We start from the raw sequence: 22,508 nt of genomic DNA, 5'->3' as shown, positions 1-22,508 counted from the left end.
CTCCTCCTCATTCACCCAACTGTCGTTGGCATCAGCAACTCTGTACCTGTTTGTACGGATTTCTTTACACCAATGAAATTGCTTGTGCTTAATGACCCTGTCGATAGAAGATGAGTTCTAAGGCACAAAATTGTATATTTTTTAGATAGCTTGTTAGTTATCCTGGAGAGGTTTGCTTCTTGGTGTTGTACAGGATATATAATGGAACCAAAGAAAATACCAAATTTTTTTTTGTGTATGTGTACATACCAGAATTTAGTTACCAGCTAAGAATTTATTTTGTTGCCGGTACAAGCCAACTCCATTTGGATTATCAACAGGATGAAGAACCTATTTTGTCATATATCATTATATGATTCATGGGCATGACCACAGGCTTTGTGTGGGGGGGGGGAGATCTATTTTCTGGTCTCTGAATTGAAAAGATGTATATTAAAAAGTTTGTGCTTACTGAATTGTTTAAATCATTTACTTGCAGGTTCAGAATCATGCATAGTAATCAGTGAATTTATTTTCATGTATATCTCATACTGCTAGCTATTATAAGATTCTATAAACTAGTGTTCATTTTATTTGAAATATTAATTTCTATTTCTTTAGACTGTCTCTCGCAGACTACTTCCAACCTCCAGCTCCCACCATTCTCTAAAAACCTACTGGGTTTATTTAATGTTTACATGGTTTTCTAGGAGAAGATCCAAATTTACGGAAAGATCCATTATCTGGAAAACCACAAGTCCTGTTGATGAGTGTAGGAGTTAAAGCATTCCCCTGTTGACACAATCTGGTACTGAATACCAGGGAAGATCACTGATTAACATAAACGCCTTCCCTTCTGAAACAAGAATTTTATCTTTGGCTAATGATAGCAAAGTACATTGTCACATTGAAATACGATTGTGTTCAGTGCTAAAGTACTAAATGTATGTCAGTAAATGTATGCCTTGTTATATTAGAACTTGATTTTATATTAGGAGAGATATTGTTAGGTTATTCTTTTTACATATATCTGCAAACATTATATAGATGTGCATTGCAGCAGCCACAGTGCTTACAATGAGTTACTAAAGTGGAACGCGACACCCCTGGAAAAAAGATGTCAAATTGCTGAGCATTTTTTTTAGGAATATGTTAATTTTTTTAAAAGATATGGAATCGAATTTGAAAGCAATTCGAATAGAGTTTTCCTCCAAAAAAAAAAAACTTGAATGTCAGGAAGGCTATTAACTATTAGGTTTAAGATGGCAATTTTGAATTTGAGTTGGTGATTTTAAACTTTTTTAAACGAAATTGTGAGTTTTGACCAGAAAAACCAACTCGAAAATTCTAATTCTAATTTACCATTCGAACCTTGGTAAATCTGCCTCCAAATATCACCTATAGACACCACTGAAACTTTGACTCCAGCATGAAACTGACATGGCAATTCTGAGAAAGCTTACTTGCCTTTATTGCTTGCATTAACCATTAATAACATACAAGGACAACCTCAAATGTACAAGAAGCATTGTCTCACTCAGCAGAAAAAGCGTAACGAAGCTGATACAGGTCTCCATAGTCATAATTGGTCAAGATGATAACCCTTCAGATAAGAGTTTAAAAATCAAATATAAATATAGGGACAAATTTCATTAAATTAAATAAAAGCAGAAATTGACTGGAAGCCAGTGTTGAAGAAGAGATATATACCGAGGGTCTATTCTTTGTATGAGGGAGATCAGATAAATGTTAATCACCAGCAAAGCACTGCATCTGTGCCTATTACATTAGGAAGAACCTTATACTGAACCTGCACTTAATGTTGTTGATCTTTATATTTACTGCCTGACCCTGTCCATTATATAAAGAGAGGGACTTCTCTTGGGCCCGTATTCAAGGTGAACCAAAATGCAGTGTAACTTCTAAACAAATTAATAGAGCTACTAAGAGCTTGTGTGTATGAAGCCTAATGTGAATGCAAATTGACACACTAGTGTAAAAATGACACACAACAATCCGCTCTAACCAGACGGTAGTGGCAGAAATATTGTTTTGAGGCTGTTTTGCAGGAGACATTGTAAAAATCAAGGAGAAATATGGAGCAGACAAAAAGTAAATGCCACAGAACAATTCAATTTGGCCTTATAGGAATTTGACTCCAGGTAGGAGGTAAACAACAGTTCTGTTTCTTGTAAACATTTTATTTGATATCAGTATATTGGAGAGTAGCTTATTATTACATTTTCTTTCATTATGCAGTTTGAACTGCATTACGCAGTTTGGGTGGAGGACTCCTTAAATAACGAAATGTTTGAGAGGCGTATTTCCCCTTTAACAGTGTCAGACTTATATGTGCTATGTTCCACTTTGATGGAACAGAAAATAACATAACTCCACCTTGCCCTGCTTTGTCCGTCATAGGTAATTAAGAGATTATTTCACACATCCCACCTGTGGCGCTCTTCGTCGAGTCCATTGCCTAACATCTGCTTGGAATTTAATTAAAACTTAAAAAGGTTTAAATACAGAAAGCAATATTCATTTGGGAGCAAGTTGTTGATGCCACCTCCAGGCTGTAGAGTTAAAAGACCTAAGCAATATGCCACAGACGTATTGCCTGGGGCAGGTTTAGTTGCCGAACCCTAAAATTACTCATGATTAAATGCAATGCTAAGCATTTCTTAATATGACTAACAATTCCAAAGGCTCTACCCTTCATAGGAATCTAATTATGTCCACAAAATCTGAACCCTTGCATGCACACCATCATGGGTGGATCCTGCTTTTCTAATACCTTTGATAAAATGATATATCCGATACGTATCCTGTATTCACAGTTTAAGATATTTGAAAAACTTTTTATATGGGAAGGCCATGAGCAGAAACAAACAAAAACGGAAAATACGGTGTAGTATTTTTTGATTTGTTTGAGACACCCAGTGTTTGGAAGGCATAGTGAATATTTAAAAATTTTTCTCTAAATTAATGGTTCCTCCAGTGTCACATGCATTTATGTATTTTCCCAAAGGGCACCTTCACCAACTTTGGCTAAATTGCCTACTCACAAGATAGCAGTAGGGCTATTGCATGTAGTAATAGTACTCGTATATCCTTTGCTTATCCCAGGCAGTACAGTATCCAGTATCCTCCCCTGTCAATATTCAGACTCCAAAGCAGGGGTATAAACAGATCATAGTATAAAATCGTTTTATTGAGATAATGTTAAAAAATTAAAATTCGCACTCACGTTACATGAGTTAAGAGTCATGTATAAGCGTCAGTCCTTTTTTTTTGCAGGTACCGTGTGATGTTTTCAAAAGTTGGTGAAGGTGAAGTTGCCCTTTGGGGAAATACATAAGTGTATGTGACACTGGAGGAACCATTCATTTAGAGAATGATTTTTAAATATTCACTATACCTTCCAAACACTGGGTGTCTCAAACAAATCAAAAAATACTACACCATATTTTCCGTTTTTGTTTGTTTCTGCTCTCTCCGTTTGCTTTAGGAGTTGATCCAAAAACATTGTATGTTTTGTGTGTAATATTCATCTGTGCAGCTGAGAGACTGAATGGGAATGGCAGGAGAGAGTTAAAGGATTGCATTGTTCCTAAGTATTGTTGTAATTTGAAGTTGGGTGTATACGCCAGCCTATGCAGTGTATTTCTATCCTTACATAAACTTAAAGAGGCTGAAGTCAGCAGATTTTGAAAATATTGGTTACCACCCTACAAAAAATCAGTGTCCTAACCCTCCCACACCCTGGCTCTTATCAAGCGCTACTCATTAGTACACACCCACTCACACTTCCTTGCTTTGATTCAAATTTTTGCTATAAATTTCATCGATCCCTTAAAAGAGAATTCAACCCCCTTAGGAGCAAAAATCCCTCCTCCCATTCCTGAGAAGGCCCCCTCTCCCTCCCCAGGCAAATGCCCCTTACTTGTTACTTACGCCTCCTTCTAGGTCCTCTCCAGCGGAGTTCACGGCAGCCATCTTCTCCCGAGCGCTCTTTGCGATGTTCCGAAAGTCACGAGGTTTCCGAAAAAGAAATCGGTAACTTCGTGACTTTTGGGCACATGCGCAGTTGGAGGAATTTGCAGGTACGAAGCTACTGCGTATGCGCCCAAAAGTTATGGGGCATTTGCCCGGGGGGGGGGGGAAGTTGGCCGGGCGGGAGGAGGAAGGGGGTCCTACGCAGGGGAAGGATTTTGCACTCAGGAGGTTGAATTCTCCTTTAAGGTGGCCATAGATGTTACAATTATGATCTTTCCTGGAAAAGACCTTTCCAGGAAAGATCATTCATTTCAATTCCCTATAGTAGAGCTGAATTGTCAGATATACAGGTAGAAACAATAGAATTCTACCTGTATCTGACAATTCAGCACTAACAATGGGCGATATTCAGGTTCCATGAAAGGCACCCGTTTAAAATTTTCTGGCCAGTCCGATCAATGAGCCGACCAATATCCAAGTATTTTGCTCGTCTCACACCATACACGCATCGAATATAGCATAAAAATATGTTTTGTATGATATTATTGGTGCGTCTATGGGCACCTTTAGAAAAGAACTAAAAATAATGTTGACACAAGACACTTTATAAACAACTTGCTCCTTCCCAAGGTGAAACTTTCTGATGTTCCGCGCCAATCTTACATGGACTAAAGGAAAAACCTTATTAATGCCAAGATACAGATATGTTTTTGCCTGAAATCGACAATGCAGTGTTTAGGGTAAAAAGTGATTTACTTTATGAAATAACATTTTTCCTACATGTTCTTACCTTGTCCATGAATACCATTTACACAATAAATATACAGTTCCTCAAAAATGAATGAAACACAAGGATGAAGTAGGGCCACTTGTTTTGTAGATCATCAATTTATTTGGAAATAAATTAAAATGTGAAGAAAAAAAAAATCTAAGTAGACATTTTTACAAGTGAGATTTGCCAATATCTATAGCCAAACATGCAGTAATACAGAAACCATCAAATAATTTACTGTACCACAAGATATCGGCAATCTATTAGATAGGAGCTTTTACTGCCCAGGAACAGCCTTGCAAAGAGATGGTAAGAGCATATTGAAGTCTTAGAATAAAGCCATACTAATGGTTTTTGTTTTGATTAATGAACTTGATTGTGCCCAAACTTTTGGGTGATCGGAGATCACAAAAATGGGATACCTCTGGCCTGTATGGTAAGTTGGCCTCTTAGTCAAAGAGCTAAACTCCATGAGAGGCTTTGTAGGATGTTGTTGGATCAACAAAACCCATCCTACAAGGCAATGTAGTTGTATGGGACTTGGGACTGAGATTTTTGAGACAAAAATCTGATGTGTAAATTACATAGAATTTTTTCCATCCTACTCGATACAACTGTCAGATGTGAACGCTGCATGCTGCTTCTTCATCCATCAAGATAAAATCTGATGGTGTCTGACTTTTTTCTTTTTTTTAGTTGAAATACATTGAATGTCAGATGTAGATGCATAAACAAACGACACCATCTGACTTTATCTGCTCGAACTTTACATTTTGTAGCATCCTACAAATCTTGTGCTGTTGTGTGGTGTTGCATGGTATTGCGTGGTGTTGTGTGGCAAGATGAGATAAAATCTGATCAAAATCTCCCAAAAAATAAACTACCTTTTTTAATTGAAAACATACTGATCCAACAAAGTCTATGGTGTACTTGGGAAATGCACAAAAATGTCTGTTAACCCTTACAGACAAAAGATTTTAGTACAGATACTGGATCTATTACCCAGCAAGCTCTGAAATAACCAATGCCATTTCTACCCTAATACCTCTTACCTGATGCTAACTAACCCATCGCAAATCCATTATAATGAAACAACAGTCCTATTTTTTATGTTTAAAAAGTCTCCTTAAGGCACAGTGCTCCACTACACAAAAAGTCCTTATTGGGTCCCAAAAATGTCAGATAATAGATCCAATACCGGCATATAAAATATAGCCCACAAGACGTGTACATTAAAAAAACATAAACTAGTGTTCCATTGTCTATAAAATTATCATATGACATAGAAAATTAAAGCATGCCACAAAACTATTTCTTCTGCACCAGAAATATATATATGAAATCTTCTAATAAAAAGAAAATGAACAGTCATCAACAATAAAATTGTAAAGCTACAATATGCACAGCACTCCCCCACACACAAAAAATCAGAGAAGGAAGTGCCTCCACTTTAATACTCCAATGCACTATACACTACACTATGTTATGTAAGTTCTTATACTACCTAAGGGCAGGAGGTAGGGGGCAGTATGAATGGAAACAACTGGCCCAGGACGGCACTTGTTGAGCAATATCTGCAGGTGGTCAGTAGTAGGACAGGATTCCAACAGTCGTCCATCACTATTAGTGTTGCTGCACACCAACAGATTTCATGCCGACACCTGTTGATTGGCCAATGTGCAGCAAAGTCAAACATTAGTTTGGGCCACAATCATTAGACATTAAGGGTATTATTTATCAAAGGTTGAATGTTAGAGGTATTTTTATACCTCGAATGAACTCACAACGGTTTCTTATTTGAGAAAAAACTGAAATGGAAAAAACTCAAAACAGTGAGTTCAGGGTTAACAAACCAAAATCTCTAATTGATAGAGTTTCCGGCGGAAAAAACATTTTAAATTGCTCTAATTTATCAAGTTTTTGGGCAAGATCCCTCCATATCATCAAACTCTATCATCTTCAAATGGTTCAAGGGACCTCTGCTGTTCACTCCTACATGACCTGGACAGATTTTTTTTTTTTTAACCCGAAAAATAGATTTTTGGGCAAAAAAAAATAACCTCGAAAATTCGAATATTAGTGGAAAACTCAATACTTAATAAATCTGTCCACAAATGTAGCTGGTGCTAATCTCTTGATTTCCCCCTTATTTGAAAAAAATTGTTTCACAGTATTCTTTTGCAATAATTTTGTTACGGCATAAAACAGCAGGTTTTACAAATGTTCCCTTTGTTGACTTAAATCAACAGTAACACCAAAAAACTAATTTGGTTTTAAAGTAATGAAAATATCTTGTAGTGTTGCCCTGCACTGGTAAAACTGATGTGTTTGCTTCAGAAACACTACTAGACTTCATATAAACAAGCTGCTGGGAAATTGAAAAAAGGCTAAATGGCACAGGATAAATATCGGATAACAGATAACATTATGTTCTACGGAGCTTATCTGCTGTGTAACCTGAGCCTTTTCTCCTTTGAATGGCTGCCCCCAACACTACACAGCAGCTTATTTATATAAACAATAGTAGTGTTTCTAAAGCAAACATCAAAGTTTAGCTAGTGCAGGGCAACACTGTATTATATTTTTATTACTTTAAATCAATTTCATTTTTTTGGTGTTACTGGTCCTTTAAATCATCAGTACACTGGCCTACGTCAAGAGGAATGTAATAGAAATAACGTATAAGAAAAGGAATGGGTATACTATTTCTAATACAGAAGAACACTGAACTTGCCAACATGATATTTCAATATAAAAATTATCAAACAATGCTCTGGGCCCAGTAGGGGGTATGCATTAAAAGTGGCAAAGTCTTCCTGATCTATAATGCTTGCTTTCTTTATATACGTGTACTAAAATAGTAATGACTAACTGCAGATTGGCTACTACATGTTCTTAGAGCAGAGAAAACATTGCCCATATTATTACATACCCTAATATGTGCAAGCTAAATGTCTGTTAGATATTACAGTGACTGTGTATGGCTCTACTTTGGACAATGTTTCCCTAAATATTCCCAAATCATGAAGTTCCGTTCTTGTTCTCATTAAGGCAGGTTGGCAAAAGCATGGCAAGTTTAAAAGTTATGCTGGTGGTAGGAACGATGTTCCCAATGAAGTGAATGGTCTACTGATTTGTTCCAAGAACATTATGGCCTTCTCCTCCAACTCATCACATTAACAAGTACAGCACAGATGATTTTATTATTTTACATGTAAACCCAAATGATCCTATCAAATGTAGGCAAATGTCCAAGGTTCCTCTTGGGATAAAATTTCCTTGTTAAAATTATAATAATAATAATAAAATTAGAATAACTGATAATGTTGGCACGTACATCAAGTCTGATAATCTCATAATCCTCCCAAAAACCAATGTCTGGTTTGGGTTGCTAGAAACTGTAATTCCACTACTTACTGGAGGCTCACAACCTGTTGTTATGTATTGCTTTTTCTCGTGTTAGGGGCCCCCACCAACCTGCTTTACCCATGCACTGCTAAAACTGACAATAACCAAGTACATTAAAACCCCTAACTCCAACCTGCAGAGGGAACAAAGCTCGGAGAGAACAGAACCATAGTAGATTAGGAAAACCAGTATATAAAATATTTAAAGACAAACAACATTCATCAATAAAGGCTTCAGCTTGCTGTTGCCTTAAAAATTAAAAAAAACTGATCAAATGTAATTACTTTCACAGAATTTAACATAAAGCCCACGAAATATAATGAAAGTGTAGAAACTAAATTTAAACAACAATTAAATTACATTTTCCACAGTGTTTTTTTTCCCTGCAAGATATGTCCATGCTGTACATATGAACATTGCAGGACAGTTTATGTATTTGGATTGCAATGTCTCTTGAGGCTATTATTAGATTCTAATTTTGTCCCAGTAGTCACCTAAGTGCTGCATGTACCTGACCTCTTAATAACACAATATGAGGCCATGTATAGAAAGCTGCAGGATGCAGTGGAGACCCTTGTCATATCCATAGGAAATGAAAATGAGGTTATTTGTGATAATCCCACCTTAAGATACTTTTCACCCCAGAGACTTCACATTCTGAATAGGGCAGGCAAAGTACTCGGTGACAACCAGAAGTACTCAATCAGACCATATTGCATGTGGCCCATAAAGAATCCAAAGGCCACATCAGTCACATTGTGTCTACCCAGCATGACCCTCGACAAGCTGACCAAAATGGCCCACAGCATCACTAGAATCCTTACGGGTACTGCCAGAACCAGATGATTCAGCATGAAGCGTGACACCATAGCCGCACGTGTGGCGTGGCCTGAAGGGAAAGAATACTTGTCCACAGAGAAAGTAGCAAACATGTCCATGCGATTGTGAACTGGTCTTCGTCTCTTCACTATACCCTTTACAATTCCAACAAGGACTAAATCCAGCAGCAGTGCTGTACAACAAAAAAGCTGGTTAGAAAAATGTCACTTTTATAGAAACAAACAAGAGCAAATATAGGAATCATAGAAATATAGTAAGTAAGGTTGAAAAAAGACACAGGTCTATCAAGTTCAGCCTTTTAGGTTTTTGTTCTTTTTAATCTGCCTAACTGCTTGTTGATCCAGAGGAAGGCAAAAAAAACCATTTGAAGCCTCTCCAATTTGCCTCAGAGGGGGAAAAAATTCCTTCCTGACTCCAAAATGGCAATCGGACTAGTCCCTGGATCAACTTGTACTATGAGCTATCTTCCATAAACCTGTATTCCCTCACTTGCTAAAAAGCCATCCAACCCCTTCTTAAAGCTATCTAATGTATTAGCCTGTACAACGGACTCAGGGAGAGAATTCCCTAATAAAAAGGTCGCCAAATTTTCACTTGAAATGGCAGAGACTCAACATTGTTATTAAGTATGGGTTGAGAACTGGGAATTTGAGAATAATACTGCAAAGCCTCTGCCGCAGGTGCCACTCGCTTCTACCAAAAGGCACATGTAAAAATATGCAGAATTCCTTCCCACAATATTCTACTACAGGTATTGGAGCCGTAATCCAGAAACTCGTTACCCAGAAAGCTCTGAATTACGGAAAGGCTGTCTCCCATAGACTCCATTATAATCAAATAATCCAAATTGATTTCCTTTTTCTCTGTAATTATAAAACAGTAGATTCTACCTTGATCCCAACTAAGATATAATTAATCCTTATTAGAAGCAGAATAAGTCGATTGGTTTAATTTAATGTTTACAGGATTTTCTGGTAGACTTAAGGAGATTTAAGGAGTGGAGAGCCAAATTACGGAAAGATCCCTTATCCGGAAAACCCCATGTCCTGGCATTCTGGATAACAGGTCCCATACCTGTTGTAATTTATGTATAATGCTTTCATGAAGAAGAGTTCTATGGCATCATGATAGCCTGAGGCATCATAAGATAGTGTTAAAACAGTTGTGGGCAGGGATAATGAATTTGCTGCAAAAAAAGGTCATGTACATGGGGCATTTGATTGGTCCACCCCAAAATATTGTGATATTGGTAGCATGCAATGTGTACTGTATTACAACCACACTCATAATACTGTGGCTACAAAGGCATACAGTGAGGCAATTAATGGAAGGACTAGTTCAAACTGAATGTTACACGACTGATTATTTTGTAAATGATGGTTTACAATTAACACAAATTTAAGGCCAATTTTAGAAACAAATTAATTTCAATTTAACTGCAGTTCTGGATACTTTTAGAGTGAAGGTACGCAAGGCATTTTGACACCAACCAAAAAGGCAATTTTACACGGGCAACATAATACCCTGCGTGCCCTTAAACTACAACATGTGGCTAATGTGAAGGTCATTCATTGATAAAAGGGGACGTATACCCAAAAATAAAATTTTGTCCAATGAAAGAAAGTGCAATTCTAAGTAACTTTCCGTTATACATTTATTAACATTTCCAGTAGTTGAAATTTTTTTTGCAAATGTAACTATAAGCAATACTTGTTTATCCCTTTATGTCCTCTAGTCTATATCCTGGAACAAAGCAGAAGTCTTGTCCACTTCTGCACGTGTCTGTTAATCAGCTACTACATTCTTTTAAAAAATTCAAAACCACCAGGGCAGACAACAGGAAGGGGCAGACAAATGCTGCTTTAAATATAATTCACATTTAAAAGCAGCATTAAAACAATTGTGCGTTTGTAAATAGTGAAAGTGTTTAGGATTGACATTTATTCAATTATTATTTTGTACATTTCATTATAAGAAGATGCCATTTTATTTCTGGCTTGACATCCCCTTTATGTTATCTGATATTGCATTTACAGCCACTAAGTTGCATGAACGTACCAAATAGTAGGTTGAGAATGACCTCACGCCCAGCAGAGCTATCACTTTTGTACAGGCAATACAGGCTGCCAGCAATCCAGGGAATGCCATGCCCAGATATCTCCACCAGCTTCATCAAAGGACGGGCACTGCCCCAAGAGGAGCCCTCTCTGGCACATACCCCCATCTTCTTAGTCAACCAGAGGTCAACAGCCAGCAATGAACTGAGAGCAATGTCAAGAAAAGATGGGTTTAGTTTCATGCAGTCTTCTTCTGGAAGCTGCTGCTGCTGCTGTTGTTGCTGCTGTGAGGCAGTCGATGAAGTGGCGTTGAAGGAGTCCTTGCGGTGAACTGGACTGTCAGATGTCCGGTGACGGACGGATACAGGATCTGAAGCATTTGTCCTGTTAGTAAGTAAGGACATAAATTCTAATTTGTTCATGGGATTAGCAGAGTTGTTGGCAGCTCTTGATACCCTTGGACTTGGCATTACGGCAGGATGAATGGTTTCCGCTCTAGTTCAGCAAGCTATGGGGGGAAAGGAAACATAGGATCAATGACAGATATGTGAGCAAGACACTAAAAGCAATATCTGTAGTTATTCACACATCACACACTAAAAACCATATCTAATATGTACTCTTTATGCTCCCAGCTTCCCTGCCTAGGGCCCCACATATCTCACCCTGCTCCCCCATGTCTGCTACACCTGCTACATGTCACACTAGCCCAGAGGCATCACAAGGGACAGTCCAATACAAATTGGGAAGAACAATAGAGCTGGCATAAGAGAATGCACCATTAAATGCCCTAAATGAATTGCAAGCTCAGGCTCACTTGTATGAAAGCAGTTCTTCACCACCAGTCTTTCCTGTTTAAACATTACACAAATTTTGTGGGTTGGTTAAAACGTCCCACAAATCACTTACCTCTCCTCTGCATTCGGTCTGAGCTGCTTCCAAACACAGAAGCTCAAATCTGCAGCTCAATTCATCAACTTCCTGTTCCCGCGTGAAGCTCCGCCCCCTTAAGTTGACCGTGCTCTGCTTCGTTTCTGACAATTTAATCAGTCTGACGGCCCTCTACCGCGCATGCCTAGTAGGTCTCCCGTCAGATCAGATCACAGTGAGCATGCGCAGCTTCCCTCCCATCCCAACCAGTAGCTGCCAGAGTTGCTTATTCGTTCTGCACTTGTGCTTCATTCCCATACAGAGGAAGCAACTGTAGGGGCTCTTACCCAACTGTATTTAAATAGAATAGGGGGGCTGTGCTGCATCTAGGGTTGCCACCTTTTAAAACAATCTTTACCTGCGGGTGGAGGGGCCGGGGTTAAAAGGGCGGGTCCGTGACTATAAAGGGGCGGGACCGTAACGCGCTATTGGCTGGCTGGGTCGTGACGTCAAATGGGGCGGAGCCAAACACGCGAACTTGGCAAGAAGCCCAGGAAAAAAGGTAAGTTTGGAGCAGGCTGGGGGCAGGCCATGGGCTTTTTTTTAGGTGTATTACAAATTTACCGGCAGCTACATTGCCCAATAAATTTGTAATACCGGCCTTGGCTGGTAAAATACCGGCCGGGTGGCAACACTAGCTGCGACGGAGAAAAATATATGGCACTGGTGTACGGAAAGCATTTTAGGACATCCTGCAGCAAAATATATGTCGATATCCTATGCCTTCGGAATGGCGCATTGGTTGCTTTTACCGTCACTCATCGTCCAAATCTGCAGTCGCACCTCCGTCCTCTACCCTCCCTTCTCAGCCGTCAGTCATACCAACTCCGCCCTCAGCCTTCCGCCCTACACCCTCTTTCTTCAGCACTCCCCCCTCAGATCATTCTTTTCAGCCGGCAGTCTTGTCCCTAAGTTTCTGAAGTGGTGAGCGAGGGCGGAAGGAAGAGGACTGAAGGCAGAGAACTGAGGGCGGAGTTGGAAGTTAGCAATTGATCCGCAGCATGCAGCTCACATTCAAAAGCAACAGTTATGACCCATGTGCCCCCCTCAAGTCACTGATTGGTTACTGCCTGGTAACCAATCAGTGGAAACCAAGAGAGCTGCAAAGCAGGAAGTAGTGTTCTGGCTATTATGTTACACATCCAGCCTTTATACATTACATTTTTGTCTAATAAACTATATTAGAAACATTTTTTATTTTGCACAGCCGATCTATTTACCCAGTTTTTATTTTTTTATTGAACAATTCCTTTAATGCCCATAATGTGCCTGCCACATAGCTATGCTTCATTACTGTGCAGACATATTGAATTGCTTTATGGTGCTCCAACACAATGGGCTCAGGCCCCTTGTAGATTTGTTGTGTGAGGCCTAGTGTATATCAGAGATTACGTAACAGAGGATCCCATGTCACTTCCTGTGTCTGAACTTAGTCAGGTGCCTGGCTGCTGCTGCTTCCTAAATGCCTGCCACTTAGCTATGCTTCATTCAGGTTACAGGCATTGATTCAGTTGTGTTGCTCATAGAGTAATGACTGAAGCCTTGTGGCCAAAATAAGTCTCTTACAAGATGTTGTACTTGCATAAAGCAACCATAAATAAACCATAGATTTGAATAGATCGTGCTTGTGACCTTTCTCCAGCTCAAGAACATTTCATTTATGATAAATAGCTATACGGAGGCAGGTTGCCAGCAGCGATTGGCCTGGATTGATTGCCGTGTACTACGCTTTGCATTATCAGCATGTCCAGCGCAAAGACACTGACAGGCAGAGAGCATTGGCTGCTGTTTGCAGACTCCGCATAAGGGGCACTTGAAACTGCAATGTTTACACCATCAATATTATTAGTAGAACAAGAATAAAAATGGTTACATCGATACAGAAAACCCACTGGGATGCAGCATTAACCCATTCTTCACTAAAGGAGAGGCGAATATTATATTGGACAGGGGATTCAAACACACTCCAGGACAGTGCATATCAAAAAGGCAAGTTACATCTCATCATACTGGCATGTACATCAGCAGTATACATCCAGGCTATTTTAAAGTGGTTGTTCACATTTGAATACACTTTTAGTATGATTTAGAGAGTGATATTATATGGCAATTGTTTTTTTTTTAAGTTATGTAGCTTTTTATTCAGCAGTTCTTAGCTCAGTTTTTAATTTCAGCAATACAGTTGCTAGGGTCCAAATTACCCTAGCAACCAGGCACTGATGTGAATACAAGACTGGAATGTAAAAAGGAGAGGCGCTTAACCCTTACAGAGAATTTGTTTTTAGATTGGGTCAGTGACCCCCATTTGAAAGCTGGAAGAAGGAGTCAGATGAAGAAGGCAAATAATTCAAAAACTATGGCCAATTAATGAAGGCCAATTAAATCTGCCAGTTGATCAGTTACTTATAATTAGCCATCTTATAACATACTAAAAGTTAACTGAAAGGTGAACCACCCCTTTAATGTAACAAAGAACTTCAATTAGAAATTAGAAAATTAGAACCAGCTCTAAAGAAAATAATCTGAAACAACCAACCATGCTACAATAAAAATCAGGACTTCTGTTCAAAAAAAAATATATTTTTTAATAACTGAATATAAAATAATATGCTATACTTCAGTCTGTGAAGGTTCTCGTTCACCCAGGTTATGGATTATCTATAGTAATAAGTCAAATCAACTGGACATGCTGTATTTTTTTTCTTTTGAAAACATTTCACTAGTCTTCTGAATTCAAGATACAGCAAGTCCAGTTGATTTGACTTATTACTATATATACACTCAATTTTCCTGCTGCTTGCCTAGAGCCATTGGGTTGAAGAATTACGAATTTTTTGAAAATAAAATTAGTGCACACATTACAAGGCCCTTTATATTGCCCCTAGTTTATACTTGAAAGGTCACACTGGTATATAATGTATATAAACTGATGAAAGGTTAATCCCCATGCAACCAGTCACCAACGCTATTTATTTTCTATTCACAAAGGAACATTTGTTAAAGTGTTAGGAGTATAAAAGGTATAAGGTGTCCCAGCTGCCAATTCACTATAACATGTCAAGCAAGTTGTGTTGCGGCTCAGCGCTGATAAAGGTTAATATTAGATCAGGATGTACAGTTGCTGATGGTTTTCCCAGTAGAGTGCCACTTAAGCAGCAAGAGAATTTCCCAGCACCTCAGCTAATGCCCATTGACTATATTTATTGAGCAGTCAGACCTGCTATAATAAAAAAAAAAGCAGCAGCTCACTAAAAACCCTGTGTCTCCTGAAGCTTAATGTTTTTATAAAAAATGCCCCCCAGTTGAATGCATGGTAATAAAGATTTGCAGCCTGTTTTTTAAATGATAGATATTCTTAATGAACAAACATATATAGTGGATTAACAAGAAATAACTGGACTCCCAGAGAAAAAAATTAGGGGCCCATATCCCCAAAATTCTGGGAAGATGATCTTGCGTATAATATCTCATTATGCCAATGTGAGCACATTATTTAAATGAGATTTACCAGAAGGTAGATTTAATACTTATAATATTCTTCCCATATTGGATTTTTCAATCGCAAATAATACTATAAAGGTATCTTTTTTCATGATAAGGCTTTATTGACATTCTATATGAAAGAGTGTTGTACATATGGGGTATTTTATGTAAAATTCTTTAAAAACTGTAATGTTCAGGGGTTTCATTTTTCCTTTTGCATGACACATACTATTGCCAAAAGAAATGCAAGTGGTAGAATTCCCAGCCAGTTGGGGTTGAAATGCTGTAATTCCACTGAACAATTGATTATATGAGAACTCAGTTATTGAATATATTTAGTTTGTGTAATTTATTCTTATTGGATCATTCCTCCCTACTTTAGCAGGTCAGTCCCTAATCACTGACCCAGAAAGGGGTCTGCCACTTTTATTAATGTCCTCCTTCTCCATCTTCACGAATATTCTCCTTTTTTGCTTTTGAATTTGATGTTCATTATATTCATATATTTGGCTATTTGGTATCCCCTATGTGGACTGGCAGCCTACAGGAGGCTCTACTTGGCACTATACTTAGTTGTTATGCAATTATGCCTCCAAGCCTGGAATTCAAAAATAAGCACCTGCTTTGAGGCAACTGGGAGCAATATCCAATGGGTTGGAGAGTAACATGTTGCTCTCGAGCTACTGGTTGGGGATCACTGTTGTACATAGACATATTTGGTCTGGGACTTCCCTAGGCACCTGCCCACCAACTGCTCCCCTCCTTGCAATTGATGCAGTTGCAGAATATAGCGTACCACCCCTTCCCTTCTGTTCTGCTGGCAGATTTAGGCACAAGTGCACAGCGACAAGCTGGGATCACCCATGTGACACCCCATTAACACTTAGGACTGCTAAAAGGTGCAAAGTTTATCCCTTTACCCTTACTCCTAGGACACCCTGCCTGCTTTTGGCTAGTGTTAAGCTTCCATTGGTTCAAATGACCTTGCTCCTGTATTATGCATCTTGAATAAAGGGGGCACAATAGGGGACATCTACATTCCACTCCAAGGAATTGTACCCTCTGGACTTGGCAATTCTTAAAGCTGGCAAGAAAATTGGCAAGGAATACGAAACTAATAAGTCCTTAAAATGCAGTACCTGCTGCCTGCCAGCAGATAGAGCTGTAGTACAAAATATAAATAAATATAATGCTCTAGAATTATTAAACAAATATTGGTCACTTGGTGCATATAAAACATCAGCATTTCCCATGTTATCTGATTTGAAATAATAATAATGTACTCATAAAGAAAAACTGAAACTGGGCAGTAAAACTGTAGAAAAAATATGTTGTGTAATATAAAACTGGGGAAAAGTGTTGTAACCCATAACAACCAATACATATTTAGCACTTAACTGCTTTGAATAGTGAATGCAAACATTTGACAGATTAAGCCTCCCCAGCCTTTACACTTTCTACAGTCTATTTTTTATCTATCGGAAGGTAAAGATAATCTACAGTATATTGAGTGTAATTATAGTTATATGTTTTTTACATTGTTGCAATAGTAATACAAGATAGCTACAAGTGCAAATAATAGAGAAAGTTCTCCCTTCAATTAGACAGGGTACCATCAATCGCCGTGAGGCATTTTGGATCTTTAAATTAAGGACTAGAGGTCCTGATGGCCTCAACAAACGATGGGACATAAACTGCTTTGTTTAAATTTTGGTAATAATAAAGAAATATTTTTTTCTTAAAAATTATCCACCATATTATTTATTGTTAATGGGGAAGGTTTCTATCACTGTACCTATACCAAATCCTTGATATGGATGGTTTTGAAATTAAATATTCTCCACAAAAAGTGATATGTGCTTATTGCAGCTTTTCTTTCCCTTTAAATGTGTTCTCAAGAGGGAGTATAAATGCATTCACACTTGTCATGTGATTTTATCATTGTGTATTTAAATGTTGTTTGAATTGTACATCATTTAGCCTATGATTAAGGACTAGTTGAGTCTGAAACGCGTCAGACAATGATGCGTCTGCATGCTTTTATGAAATCTTTTCTAATAGCTAAACAATAGAGGAGAAATATTTTTTATCGGTCTATATGGCTGCTAGAGTTCCAGTATCCAGTGAATAGAGAGATGTGAGGGGTAGAGGTATGTTACTTGTGCCTATAGGTTAGGAAGGGGTACAGTATGCTAGAATTATTCCAGAGAGTTTGTGCTGGTATTTTCTGCTAATGCATGATGCAGTCCACCACAAGAGTAGGTGCTGAAGAGAAATGGAAATACCTTCTATGGAGGGTGTTGTGTGTCTTCATTATTGTGTCAAAAGTGTGACTTAGGTAGCTTAGCTTTTGTGCCGGCACCTGCACTCAGGCCCGGATTTGTGGAGAGGCCACTAAGGCCCGGGCCTAGGGCGGCAGGATTTTAGGTGGTGGCATGCTGCCCAATCACACCCACATTGGTTCAGAAATACTGTGGATGCGCAGGAGATACTATAGTTTTTTAAATTCCCTGTGAGCCAATCCCCATTGCTCTGGTCCCAATGATGAAAATGTAAGCAAATAAAAGGGAGGGGAAGGGGGATGATGAATGACAGCGGGCCTAGGAGTGCCCGCTATGTAAATCCGGCCCTGCCTGCACTGGATATTAGAGTGTTGGGTACTGCTATTTAAAATTGGGGACAACTATATAATTTCCTTTCGGATAGTTTCTTGCAAGCTGTTGAAGCAACTTCCAGGAATGGAAGTTAGTCCAATAAATTACCCATAAAATGACCAAAACATTTATTTAACTGCACTATAAATCATCTCTGTATGATACATAACATGGCTGCATATGAACCTCTAGGGGGGCTTGAACTGAAAACATCTATCCACCATTCTAAGTGAGCCATCCCTTAGCTAGTGAGAAGCATTCAATCAGCTGCCAGCTATTAAACACTTTTAATAGGTGGAGGAAAGTTTTACAGTATCACAATGTCACTTTTCACTGTTCACCTTCCACTTTTTTAGTTCAATTGTTTTCAGATTGTTCACCAGAAATAAAGACTTTTTCAATTACTTGCCATGTTTTATTTTTGACTGTTTTTACGAAATTGAAATTACAATGTAATGTTCCTGTCCCTGGTGTTTCAGAGTGTTACTGTTACCATTGGCTCCATTAAATGATACATTTCTTAGAAGCATCTGTGGAGTATTAGCAACTGTTGTATCAATTATGACAGCTGCCTTTAATAAAACTCAGGGATTCTGCTCAGCCAGGACAAATATAGGAAATGTATCAATTTATGTATACAATTAGAACAGTTTGCAGAGTCGGTGACCTCCTCCCAGAGCTGCTTCAGACATAAGAAGGAGGAAAATGGAACTTTAAAGGGATGTTTCACCTTTAGGTTAACTTTTTGTATGTCATAGAATGTATGTTATAGAATGGCTAATTCTAAGAAATTAAGCCTTTATTTCTTTTTATAGTTTCTTTTTTTTTTTTATAGAATTTTTGAATTATTTGCCTTCCATCTGAAACCTAATGGAAAGATGTTTTGGTTGGGTTGCCTTACAGTTATCCAGGATTCTTAAACCTTTAAAATAAAATATTATAGAAGGGTGTAAATATATGTACAGGGGTAATGCAAAGGACTATAGAAATGTGACCATAGCATAAAAAAACACTAATACATTTGTTCCTGGGAGGCACAGCAATGTAGAATTTTAGAAAATTAGGAATTCATGCTTGAAAGAATTTCACTTTGCCTTGTAAATGCTAATCAAAAAATGTGATTGTTGTGATCATTAGATTAGCAGTCCAAATGTCAGAAACCACCAACTGCCACTCATTCAGCTAAATTGGAATTGGGTCTGCCTATGGCACACTGTATGGCACATTGGTCAGTTGCCATTGGCCCAAGATACTAACAATGATGCCTTAAGCAGTTCAATTGCCATATAATACATTACATTTCTTCTTACGGTTATGTACCATGATTCTGTGACATTAGACATCAGCAAGGCACAAGTAGAAATCTACAATACATAGTGAAAATACTGAGGGACCAATGGTGCAGAATGAAGCAGCAACAGGCATCAGATTCAAAGGGGTAGATTTACTAAAGAGTGTAGTGGCTAACACTAGCAACTTTTCGCCAGCGTTGCTGCCAGCAGGGGCATCACAAATTCACGCGCAGGCACCAATTCACTAGCAATCAGGACCGTCAATAACGGTCATTCGCACTGGCGAATGGACGATACTCAACAAGTTCACTAAAATGCTGATTTTACTGAACGTTACCTCTTTCGCCAGAGTTGCCTTTGCCACCTCAGACCAGGCGAAGTGCTATAAAGCTAGATCTTCCTCAATCTTCTGTCACATCATATCCTGTGAGCTGAAAATGCATCAAAGTTCAAAAAAACACTGGCGTCTTTTCATTTTTTCAGCGTGATTGCCTGCAAAAGTCCTAACAATCTTTTTTTTGGGGAACCATTTTTTTCCCCATATGGACATATGGAGCATTCATTTTACAGTGAGCTCCTGTGTAGGGCATTATAATAACTCTATTGTCTTTATTAAGGTTCCCTAGACATGTATTTGAAAAAGTGGAATTTGTAAGTATTTGCACCAACATTCAACATTAAACATCCATACAACTTTAAATTACCCGCTTTATGCAGATTGACCTGAGCGTAAGATCACTAACGATTTTTCGCTAGGCAGAAATGAATGCTAGCACATCTTCACTTGGAAATGCTCGCACTGCCGAAGTAACACTAGCGAAAAGTCGCCAGTGTTCAGCTCCCAGGATGAAACTCCGCATATTGGTGAACTGGAGTAGTCTGAGCGCATTAGCGCCTGGCAAAATGTTGCAATGTTTGTGAAAAGGACGCTGGCAAAAATTCGCCAGTTAGTGAATCTGCCCAAAAGTGTCCACTGTGGTGTTCAACTTAGCATGAATGTCTTCAGCTTTCCATAGGAAACATTACACCATGCTTATTATTAAAAGGCCAAAGGCATCTTCTTGTTATAGCTGCTCTATATTTAAACTGCAAACTCATTTGTTCCCTTAATTTGTATATGCCTGATAATATATTCAATCAGTTTTACAGGGTGATGAATGAGATCAAATAAATCTAAACAAAAATAGATAGCAGAAATATTACAAATATTTGTCATAGCTGAACGCATTCCTGCAGTACAGCAGCAGTAAAGGAGTTAATGCAGCACTTGCAGCATTGTGATAAATGGAATGCTGAGCCAGCAGGCAATCAATAGGCTTTCTTGCTGCAGGACTGGTGGCATTCTGCAGAGGCCACCGGAGCAGACCAAGGGACCAATATAGATCTGGCTTGCATTCTTGTCATTCCTCAGCCATTCTGGTCCAGCTTTCTATTCCTGTTTAGGAAAAGTGATCCTGTTAACAGCTTGCCAGCCTCCTTGGCCCCTCTAACACTTGCCTTCAACAATTAAGATGCTGTAAAAATAGCATTTTCATTCTTTTGCAAAGTAGAATCAACAGTGCTTTCTGAGCATCAGATGCAATAGAGAAATCTGAATGTCCGTTATACAAATAATAGGCAAAGATTCCTGTAATTGATCTATAGTTAAAGCTACATTTGCAGGCTACTCATTTCTTTACAATATATACCCGAACTGCCATCTATTTGATGCAGGCAAAATGAACCATGCATTTTATTAGGGGGGTTTTCAATAAGAGACATGCCGCTTAAAAGGAATAGTTCAACTTTAAATGAGCTTTTAGCATCATATAGACAATTTGCAATTGATCTTTATTTTTTTTTATATTTTTCCATTTTTTAACTATTTCCTGCAGCTCTTCAGTTTGGAATTTTAGCAGCTATCTGATTGCTAGGGTCCAGATAACCCTAGCAACCAGGCCACGGTGTTAATGAAACAATAGAAGATGTATATGACAGTGCCAGAAATCACAGGGAATTAGCTTTTTGGCTGCTGGGGTCAGTAACCCCTTTGAAAGCTGAAAAAAGGCAGAACAAATAGACAAATAATTCAAAAACTATAATAAATGAAGGCCAGCTAAAAAGTTGGCAATAATAGGCTAGGATAGTTAAAGTTAACTTAAAGATGGACCACTTCAATTAATTCACTACCAAAATCTAGCATAGTTACCCCCCATATATATTTTTAAAAAAGTAAGGGGGGGATATACAGCTTTCTACAATCTGCTCTGCTGCCATCATATAAAACATCTAAAATGCGTTAGAATTTCCTACTCTCAAAAATGAACTTGGTTGGCAAACATGTCTGAGTTACCCAAATGACTGGCCTCAATGTGGCCATACCTGTTGTTACATTTTCATAGGACAGTGTTCTGCAGATTTTTCTTTTTGGCTCAAGACCCCCTTATAGCTCCAGCATTTGGTGAAGGCCCCCATAATCTAATTACAGAAAATGAAAATGTTGGTTTTCAGTAATTCAATCATATTTTAAAGAAGACCTAGGATGGCAAATAATTAAGTGGCTGAGCTAATACTCAGTAGGTAACATTCACTAAAGGTGGGCATAGACGAAAAGATCCGCTCGTTTGGCAACATCGCCAAACAAGTCGTTCTTTCCCCGATATGCCACTAACGGGCATGGCAATATCGGGGGTAATCCCTATGGCCGAATGAACAGATTACAATGAGAGCGGAATAGGCTCCGGCGGGATCGGTCGGGACAAAATCCAATGACCAAACGACCGATCGAAAAATGTTGGGACTTTCCACACACGGTCTGAATATCGTACAAATTCTCGATTCATACAATAGGATCTTTGCGTCTTTGGCCACCTTAAGGTGCAATGAGCAGTTACACTAGAGCAATCACCATGATCTTTCCCACAATGCATCATTTTCCCCAGAATTTCACCATAATTAGAGATGCAAATGGGCAAATCTCTTGACGCTGCGTCTACCACAATTGTGTTTGCTGCATTAGTATAATTGGTGTGTTTACTTTAGAAAGACCAATGTGTAAAAGAAACGGATCCGCACACACACCGATTAGTGCAGTCGGGGATTATCCCCTTTTATTCAG

At 38.5% G+C, this 22,508-nt stretch overlaps 1 protein-coding gene across 1 annotated transcript; it reads right to left on the bottom strand.

The window, feature by feature from the left end:
• Nucleotides 1–4,859: 4,859 nt before the first annotated feature.
• On the bottom strand, nt 4,860–12,726 carry plpp6.L (phospholipid phosphatase 6 L homeolog). Its single transcript, XM_018258800.2, has 3 exons — nt 11,962–12,726; nt 11,054–11,560; nt 4,860–9,167 (listed from the first exon to the last, which is right to left on the bottom strand). The coding sequence occupies exons 2-3, from the start codon at nt 11,520–11,522 to the stop codon at nt 8,806–8,808; spliced, it is 831 nt and encodes a 276-aa protein (XP_018114289.1). The 5' UTR covers nt 11,523–11,560; nt 11,962–12,726; the 3' UTR covers nt 4,860–8,805.
• Nucleotides 12,727–22,508: the final 9,782 nt, after the last annotated feature.

Source organism: Xenopus laevis, chromosome 4L (assembly GCF_017654675.1).
Source record: "Xenopus laevis strain J_2021 chromosome 4L, Xenopus_laevis_v10.1, whole genome shotgun sequence".
NCBI classification, from domain to species: domain Eukaryota; kingdom Metazoa; phylum Chordata; class Amphibia; order Anura; family Pipidae; genus Xenopus; species Xenopus laevis.
The sequence above is the reverse complement of the archived record's forward strand: the minus strand, read 5'-3'. Positions and strand labels throughout refer to the sequence as shown.